Below are 8,974 nucleotides of genomic sequence, written 5' to 3' on the forward strand. Positions count from 1 at the left end.
GACAGGCACTGTTTAATGCTGATGGAGGGCGGGTGACAGGCAGAGTTTAACGCTGATGGAGGGCGGGTGATAGGCATTCCTTCAGGGGAAGAGGGGAACTGAAAACAACAGGAGACCAGAAACCAGAGTCCTGATTTTCACTTCATTAAAAATCTGACTTCTGTTTTTAAAAAACTAAATCCTGTTTTTGTTTTAATAACTTTTTCAATTTAAGACAAACAGAAGAAAAGTGATTCAAACAATCCAACACATGAGACGTGTTTTCTGTCTTTGTTTGGATAATTAGAGAAAAACAGCGTTTTAACGCAGTAATGAGGGTTTCGTCGATTTAATCCTCATTTACTTTTTTACTGCTTTCTGTTTAAGTATAAAGTTAAATATTTATTTTGTGCAGCAGCGCTGGGCGTGAAACACTACAACAAAATAATAAATATTAAAACTAAAAACACAAAAATGAATATTTCAGAAAGGAGAAGAAGAACGCCAACAGTTCAGAAACACAAACAGTGAATAGTTTATGTTTATTTATTTGTTGTTGTTGTGTTTTAAGTTGAATTTAGTGTTCTGATCAAGGATAATTTAAAGGAATAAACAAAAGTCTGTAAAAAAGGATGAAGCTGCAAGAAAAGGAACATCTTGGCTTTTTTTAAAAGTTGCAGTAAATGATGTAAATGATTTATTTTTTCATTTATTCTCTGACGTAAGACCTCGCTGTGAGGCAGAAGTTACATTTGCACAGTGAGGAAAATCCCGCTAAACTCAGCGTCATTTACAAACCAGTGCAACGATTTCAGATTTGTTTCTATCACAGTTGTTGCTTCTTTCATTTATTCAAATCCAGCCTCACACATTTTCAGCTGCACACTTGGACTCATTTGTTGTGTTATGTTGACTCAGTTAGTTTTGGTGATTCTGTTTTCTTCCATTTTATCAGAAACCTTAAAATATTTTCCTCTCATGATTCTTTATGTGTGCTTCCCAGTAAAACCACTAAAGACTCCAATGATATATTTATTTGACCTTTTTCCAGAATCCTTGGAAAACAAAATGAATAAATGAGCTCCTATTTTTCCACATTTCCTACAACAGAGTTCCTCATGAGATCACAAGAAGTCTGTTAAAATACCTTATTTTTAATTTCCAGTCAGATTATTTCCATGATTGACAATTAAAACCTTTATGACTCTTTGTACACAACTCTTTCCATTTATCTTCCCTATTTATTACATTTAATTTCAGTTCCATTTTTCCTAAATATATACCGTATATTGTGGAGTATCATATATATCCTTTATGAGTCTTTTATATAAATTAGAAACATGCTTTTTAATGGGTTAAAGTACTGTTCTATAATAGTTGTTTTTCTCACCATCTCCTTTCTTTGTTGTTTGGAATATAATGTCTTATTTGAAGGTATCTGTTTAGATCTTTAGCTGGCAGCTGAAACTGTTCCTGAAGTTGGTCGAATGATTTGAGTTCTGTTCCGGTGAACAGTAAATTTATTGTGTTAAAACCGTTATGAGCCCATCGTCCCACACTGACGGGGGAAACCCTCAAAGACTAACTTCAAACATTCAACCAGTTTACATTTAAAAAGTGTCGATTTTTAATCTTTGTTCAGTTTGAACGCTCAGAGTCATCCTACCTTTGTGATGAATGAAGTCAGAACTGTGAACTGTTTGGGTCCATCCAGAATCCCGTGAATGATGACGACCGGTTTGTATCCGTGGATGCATCCTGCAGCCAGCAGCAGCTGCAGCTGCAGCTGCAGCAGCTGCGCAGACGGACCTGCAGCAGTCATCTCCACCAGGTCTCAGGTCAGTTAGAGCTGCTGATCAGGTCCAGAGGAGAGGACTTCTGGAGCACCAGCCTCTCTCTGAAGAGAGTTCAACTTCCTCAGATGCCTCTGTGGGTGTGAACACATGCTGCGTATGTTACCACATCCGTTTATCAGAAGAACAACCCCCTGAAAGCAGCAGAGCCTTCCTGCTTCAGGTTAAAGATGCTGGTGAATGTTTAGCCCTGAACGGTGCTGAACTTTGCTGAATAAGCTTAAAAATAACTGAACTTTTAACATTAGTTCAAATATTTGAAGAAGAAGAAGAGGCAAAATAAGCAGAATGAAAAATGCATGAGTTGACATGAAAAGACACAAAGGACTCCCATCTTCAACTACAGAATAAAAATCCAGATGTTTTGGTGTTTTTATAAAAACTTTTGAATTTTCCATGAATGACTGAGAATCTACACCATTAGACTGTTCAGATGGCTTTAAAGATAGTTTTAGTGTTTTTCCTCGTACAGTTTATCACAGTAAATATAAATTAAGACAACTGGCTGCTCTTTTAATGTTTGAAAAAGTTTCGTTTCGCATTTCACTCCTAAAACCAGTTTTTGTTGTAGTTCCTCATGCGGCCACAGGGGGCGGTGAGCGCCGCGGCCTCCGCCTCTTCTGCGGCTGCTTCTACGTGACGTATTTCCGGTTTCACCTGCAGCGTGAGCTAGCTAAGCTATCAAAAGCAAAATGTGTTTTATTTACGGACAAATAAGGTCGCAAACAGAGTGTTTTCCTTTGCTGTTAGAGGCTGTTTGTTTTAATTAAGTGTTCCTGCCGGAAACTTTATCTTTAAAACATTTAATTTTCTTGTTTTTAACTTCCAGCTGCTGTTTTTATCGCGACAACAACGTTAGCTGAGCGTTTTAAAACTGCGGTGAGTCAATTTTAGTGTTTTGTAAGAGTTTTAACATTTTACAGATGTTTACAGATTTAACCCTGCTATTATGTGGGTTGGAAGGAAAACCTGAATAAATAAAGGTTTAAAGCAAAGTAAAACTATGACTAATTTAAATATTCATTTATTAAAAGAATTGACAAACTATTAACACAATAGAATTGATAAAAACTACAATAAGTTAATTTGACAAACATTTTTTACTGTTTGAGACGAAATATTGTTTATTTTAATTTGGTATCAGTGTTGTTGCACATTTATTTTGAAATTCTCCAAATTTCAGAGAAGTGTTTTAGTTTATTTATTTAGTTGAACTCTTCAGATTAGTTCCCTGTTGTTTCCATCTCCCCCCTCGCTCTTATTTGTGTTTATTTTGTGTATTTTAGAGGCCAGCACAGAAACAAACTGCAGTTTTTCTGTTTCTTCAGGCGCCATGGCCGGTCTGGAGCAGTGGGTGAGCGACCGTCTGCATGACATCCTCGGGTTGAGCGACAGATACGTCTCTCAGTTCATGATCGGGATCGCTCGGAAAGCGTCGAGTCCCGAGGACTTCGTGGGCCGTCTGGAGCAGACGGGGACGATCGACGTGGATCAGAATGTGACGGCCTTCGCCAAAGAGCTCTTCGAAAAGGTAGTTTTATAAAACGGCTCCTCCCTGTGGGAACTGTAGATGTTTGAGAGTTTGATGTTTTTCTCTTCTGTGTCGCAGATTCCTCGCCAGCCGGTTGCGGAGAAGCTGTCCAGAGCGATGGAACGTGAGGCGATAGAGATGGACAGGAAGAACCGGACGTACACGTTACTGGAGGACAGCGACAGCGGCGAGGAGGCGGTGAGAGAAAAGAAGAAAGGAAAGAAGAAAAGCAAAGACAAAGAGCGAGGAGACAAGAAGAAACACATCCGACAGAAGAAGGTCAGCGAGTCTTCAAGTGAGGAGGAAACGACCAGAAGGTAAAATATTTCATTCTGCTGGTGATTTTACAAACAAAATACAACAAAACTGAGAAAAACCTGCAGAAAGTCTGTTGATCAGAACCACTTTAAAGGATTAAATCAAAATATCTGGCTGCTCCAAAGTGGACTTTAAGCCCAGGATCCTCTAATGATTTATAGTTTAAGGAGTCAGCACTTTTACATGTCAGATAAGAAAGATTTTGAAGCAAAACTAGAAAACATCTGCATAAATGTTGAAGTGAGCTAAAAACTCCAACAAACATCAACTTTTATCATCAGCGTAGTTTTTAGACGCAGTCATTCGGGGCTTCGGATGTTTTCTGTCAGAGGAGAGCTTCGGTACTGGCCAACAAAATACCGCAAACTCACTGGAGACAAATATGTGATTATTTTGAGAGAAAATTTGTGCACAAATTTCGTTCTGATATGTTCAAAATTCAAACAGTAGGGCTACAACTCTCTGCGACCCAAATGAGGAAACTGAGAACTCCTGGTTTTTTTTTTTTGTTTTTTTTAAAGATTCCTTCATGAGTTGGTCTCCAACAGTCCCAGCCCAGTGAGACGCTGAACTAAAACTTCTCTGACCGACATTCAGATCTGCTGGGTACAGATTTTGCCACCAGGGGGCAGACTCAACACTGAATGTTAAATATGTGGAGAATCATTGGAATCAATATAAAAAAAGAAGTCTTGATCAGGACTTTTGCACAGAACTGTAGCTGGTTTCAAACTTTCTGAAAATCTGCCTTTTAGCCCAGCTGACATCAGATCACCCTGTCATGATTAAACCACTTTTACTCTGAACCCATTTTTGTCTGATTTCAGGGGTTCTGGCCAAGAAGCCCAGAAGTCTGTGAAGAAGGAAGATGAGGAGGAGGAAGAGTGGGAGAAGGAGGAGAGGGAACGACTGCAGGACATCGAGGAGAGAGACGCCTTCGCTCAGAGAGTGAGACAGAAAGACAAAGAAAAGACCCGAAACATCACAGAGCGGACGGACAAAAAGGTAACACACGATGATTTCTTTATCTTAAATATGAGCCACTGTGAAAACGTCAGGTGGAAACTTTAGCTGCGTGTTTCTCTGCAGGCTTATGAAGAAGCTCAGAAAAGGCTGAAGATGGCTGAAGACGATCAGAGGAACATGGTTGGTGCTCTGTCCCCCTTTTTTACTCAAATAAAGGACAGAATTGACTGTAACAAAGATCTGTGTTTGTGCTCGCAGCTGCCGGAGCTGAGGAAACGTTCTCGCTGGGATTATCTGAAGAAGAGAGAGGCCGAGAAGCTGGAAGACCTGGAGGCGGAGATCGTAGACGACGAGTACCTTTTCTCCCCGGATGAGCTGACGGAGAGGGAGAAGAAGGACCTGGAATACAAACGAACCCTCAGAGATCTGGCTAAAGATTACAAAAAGGCTGGAGCCAAGGAGCAGGAGGAGAGGAAGAACAGATACTACATGCCTGAAGAAAACAGGAGGAAGGTAAGTTTCTGACATGAAGTCCAGAAACCCAACGGAGAGCAGCTAATCGACCGTCTCCCGTCTGAACAGGAGGTTCCTCAGAAGGACCTGGAGCTGGAGGAGACCCCGATGGAGCTGGGGGGGGAGCAGGGCCGCTGGGAGGAGGAGAGGCTGAAGACGGCCTCGCTCAGCTTCGGAGCCAGGAAGGAGCGCGAGCTGGGCATGAAGGAGGAGCAGGAGAGGTACCAGCTGATCATGGAGGAGGACGAAATGATCGACTTCGTCAGCACGGCCATCACCATGAAGGGGACTCGCTCGGAGCAGGTGAGGTGGAGGAGGAGGAGGAGGAGGAGGAGGAGGAGGGAGTTCTCAGCAGATGTCTCCCATCTCTCCTCAGCTTTCAGGCGAACTCTGTGGAGTTTGTTTGATTCAAAATGTCGCTCGTTTTTGTATTTTTCCTCAGCTCTAACCACTGCTCTCCTTTAAAACATGACATAAAATAAGAAGAATCTAATTTCTACCTTTTAATAAAACAAAATCAGTATTTAAAAGTAAGATAAAGAACTTTTGAACTAGTTGGCTTTTATAAAAGCAATGACTTGTTTTCTTTCTCCTTCTCTTTCCTCCTGTTTCACATGTTCAGAACAGTAAATATAAAGTCTGTGTAGTTTTAGATTATAATCTGGACCTTTGAACTTATGTTAGAAACAAGAAGAGAAAAACTGGACTTTGTGGAGTTTAGAAGAATCCAACATCTGAGGTTGAGGGGGGATTTTTGTAGCTCCTTTTTTTGCAAAGATTTAGAAGAAATAAAACACTAACAACAAAAACACTGAAAGTCAGAAAAAAAGCCTCTTTAAAGTTATTAATTTTTCTACAGGTGTCCTTCAGGCTCTAAAACAAACAAAAAAGAGTTAGTGAATATTTAACTTCCTCCAGAACCACAGACACCAGCAGAACTCGAACCCGTGGAGATCTGGGTGGTTTCCAGAGGGAGGCGAGAGTCGTTCAGTCTGCTGTCAGCTGCTGGAGCGTCTCCATCACCCACAATCCAAACAACCTGAACCAAAAACAACTTTTTATTCTCGGAAAACAAAAATCCAGTAGAGGGCGCTCTGCTGAAGGAGGTGCAGAATCCAAACCGGCTCACAGTCTGTGTTTATTTGGTCCTGGATCTGTTTACACCAAACCCTGTTTTGCCCTCAGACGAAGAAGTAGAACAAAAGACGCTTCCTGTGTCTGTGCCAGGTGGTTTTTGTTGCTAACCTTCCTCTTTCAGTCGGGACATGACCCGCAGGTTCTCGTTTTGATTCTGACTTATTGCTTTTAAAATATAAACACTGCAGCTGTTTTCCACCAAACACAACCTCAGGAGGTGAACTGACGTTCTTTATGAATCTGAGATCACAGATATTTCTTACTGCTTAGTTATTGTAAATATTTACAGGAAGTAAATATGACTTACATCTGTGTTTATTTCTTTATATAATTATCATTAGTTCATTTACTGTATCTGTATGTTGTGTTAATCTCCACAGCTTTGAGTTATTATCACAGCTTGGTTGTCTTTAAAATAACTACAGAGGTGTTAAGTTTCAGAGTCTGTTTATGTTTGAATGATTTATAGGTCAGAGTTAAGTGGAAAACCTACAGAAACTGTCAGGAACAAGAACTGAAACTCAGAGGAAAAGCAGCCAAAGTCCAGAGAAATCCTCTGAAAGATCTGCAGGAAGTCTGCAGAACTGTTGCTCCAGACTTTAAAGGGTTACAGGAAAGTTAGGGTGATTTAAAGAAAGGAGGACTGGATTGAGTGTCCCGCTCAGGTCCCGCTCGGGTCCCGCTCGGGTCCCGCTCGGCTCCCGCTCGGCTCCCGCTCAGGTCCCGCTCGGCTCCCGCTCGGGTCCCGCTCGGCTCCCGCTCAGGTCCCGCTCGGCTCCCGCTCAGGTCCCGCTCGGGTCCCACTCAGGTCCCTGTGATTCTGACCTCCACCTGTTTGTCTTCTCCTCAGGATCGGGAGGAGCCGGCTCTTTCCCAGGCCGAGCTGAAGAAACACTCCATACAGGAGGTCCGACGCAGCCTCCCCATCTTCCCCTACAGAGAAGACCTGCTGGCTGCCATCCACGAGCACCAGGTCCTGGTCATCGAGGGGGAGACCGGCTCAGGAAAGACCACCCAGATCCCTCAGTACCTCCTGGAAGACGTCAGTACCTCGTTTAGGCTCATAAATGTGACCTTCTGCCTGTAAATAAGAACAAAATGTTGTAAGGTTTCACTGCTGCTCGTCTTCAGGGCTACACTAAAGGAGGGATGAAGATCGGCTGCACGCAGCCTCGCAGAGTGGCGGCCATGTCTGTGGCGGCCCGAGTGGCTGAGGAGATGAGCGTGAAGCTCGGTAACGAGGTGAGTGAAAAGGTTTCTGCTGACTCAGCATCAATCTGACTCCTGCAGACTTTGTGCTGCAGAAGTTCAGCTGTTTATTCATCAAAATGTTCAGTTTTAGTTTTTGCAACTTCTATACTTTTCAAAATATTTAGCTGAATTTACAAATATTTCCCCTGATAAATGCATAAAGATCGGTTCTCTTTGAAACCTGTTTCAGTGTACCGGCTCGGTTCTTCTTCGGCTGCTTTTAGCTTAACTGTAACTAGTTTTAGCTAGTGTTCTGCTTCTCTTAGCTTTAACAGCTCGGTTTCAGCTGTCACTCAGCCTTTCTCTAGGTTTGGTTTATTCTTCTTGCCGTCGCTCAGGTGGGGTACAGCATTCGGTTCGAGGACTGCACGTCAGAGAGAACCGTGCTGAAGTACATGACGGACGGCATGCTGCTCCGAGAGTTCCTCACAGAACCGGACCTGGCCAGCTACAGGTACCGGGGGAAGACGGGACTCGGTCACGTTGTTGTCGGTGGTTCCTGACGCTCTCTGCTCCTTCCACCCTGCAGCGTGGTCATCATCGATGAAGCTCATGAGCGCACGCTCCACACAGACATCCTGTTCGGCCTCATTAAAGACATCGCCAGGTTCCGCCCGGACCTGAAGGTTCTGGTGGCGAGCGCCACGTTGGACACAGAGCGGTTCTCCTGCTTCTTCGACGACGCTCCTGTGTTCAGGATCCCAGGCAGGAGGTTCCCTGTGGATATCTTCTACACCAAGGTAAGGTGGAGTTCAGATGGTTTGTTGTTTGGATTAAAGAAGAATCATAAAAACTTCTTTTACCTTTAAGGTTGAGTTGAAAGAGGGAGGCAGATGTTTACATGTTGTTGTTGTTGTGAAGGCTCCTGAGGCGGACTACCTGGATGCCTGTGTGGTGTCGGTGCTGCAGATTCACGTCACGCAGCCTCCAGGAGACGTCCTGGTCTTCCTCACTGGACAGGTACTGTTGGACTCGTTCCTCATGGCTTCAGGTTTCCTTTCATACAGCTGGAGGTGGATGGGTGGATGGATGAACAGATGAACAGATGGATGAATGGTTGGATGAACAGATGGATGGATGGATGGATGGATGGATGAATGGTTGGATGAACAGATGGATGGATGGATGAATGGATGGATGGTTGGATGAACAGATGGATTAATGGATGGATGGATGAACAGTTGAATGGATGAACGGATGGATGGATGGATGGTTGGATGAACAGATGGATGAATGGATGGATGGATGAACAGTTGGATGGATGGACAGACGGATGGATGGACGGACGGATGGATGGATGGATGAACGGATGGATGAACGGATGGGTGGATGGATGGATGGGTGGGTGGATGGATGAACGGATGGATGGGTGGATGGATGGGTGGGTGGGGGGATGGATGGATGGATGAACAGACGGATGGATGGA

General features: G+C 43.3%; 2 protein-coding genes across 2 annotated transcripts in view; one reads left to right on the plus strand and one right to left on the minus strand.

Annotated features, from left to right (window-relative positions):
* The window catches only part of LOC108249862 (lysosomal thioesterase PPT2-like), a 5,898-nt gene extending 4,009 nt beyond the window's left edge, over positions 1 to 1,889 (minus strand). The window contains exon 1 of the mRNA XM_017439497.3: positions 1,646 to 1,889. Within this exon, the coding sequence (XP_017294986.1) occupies positions 1,646 to 1,801 (156 nt within the window). The 5' untranslated portion in view covers positions 1,802 to 1,889. The remainder of the gene's footprint in view (positions 1 to 1,645) is intronic.
* dhx16 (DEAH (Asp-Glu-Ala-His) box polypeptide 16) overlaps positions 1 to 8,974 on the plus strand; it is a 19,687-nt gene that overhangs the window by 1,570 nt on the left and 9,143 nt on the right. The window contains exons 2-13 of the mRNA XM_025002343.2: positions 2,662 to 2,711; positions 3,161 to 3,363; positions 3,442 to 3,680; positions 4,509 to 4,686; positions 4,771 to 4,827; positions 4,906 to 5,160; positions 5,230 to 5,463; positions 7,148 to 7,339; positions 7,429 to 7,539; positions 7,887 to 8,002; positions 8,078 to 8,288; positions 8,410 to 8,508. Of these exons, the coding sequence (XP_024858111.1) occupies positions 3,166 to 3,363; positions 3,442 to 3,680; positions 4,509 to 4,686; positions 4,771 to 4,827; positions 4,906 to 5,160; positions 5,230 to 5,463; positions 7,148 to 7,339; positions 7,429 to 7,539; positions 7,887 to 8,002; positions 8,078 to 8,288; positions 8,410 to 8,508 (1,890 nt within the window). The 5' untranslated portion in view covers positions 2,662 to 2,711; positions 3,161 to 3,165. The remainder of the gene's footprint in view (positions 1 to 2,661; positions 2,712 to 3,160; positions 3,364 to 3,441; positions 3,681 to 4,508; positions 4,687 to 4,770; positions 4,828 to 4,905; positions 5,161 to 5,229; positions 5,464 to 7,147; positions 7,340 to 7,428; positions 7,540 to 7,886; positions 8,003 to 8,077; positions 8,289 to 8,409; positions 8,509 to 8,974) is intronic.

This window comes from Kryptolebias marmoratus, linkage group LG16 (assembly GCF_001649575.2).
Source record: "Kryptolebias marmoratus isolate JLee-2015 linkage group LG16, ASM164957v2, whole genome shotgun sequence".
Classification (NCBI taxonomy): domain Eukaryota; kingdom Metazoa; phylum Chordata; class Actinopteri; order Cyprinodontiformes; family Rivulidae; genus Kryptolebias; species Kryptolebias marmoratus.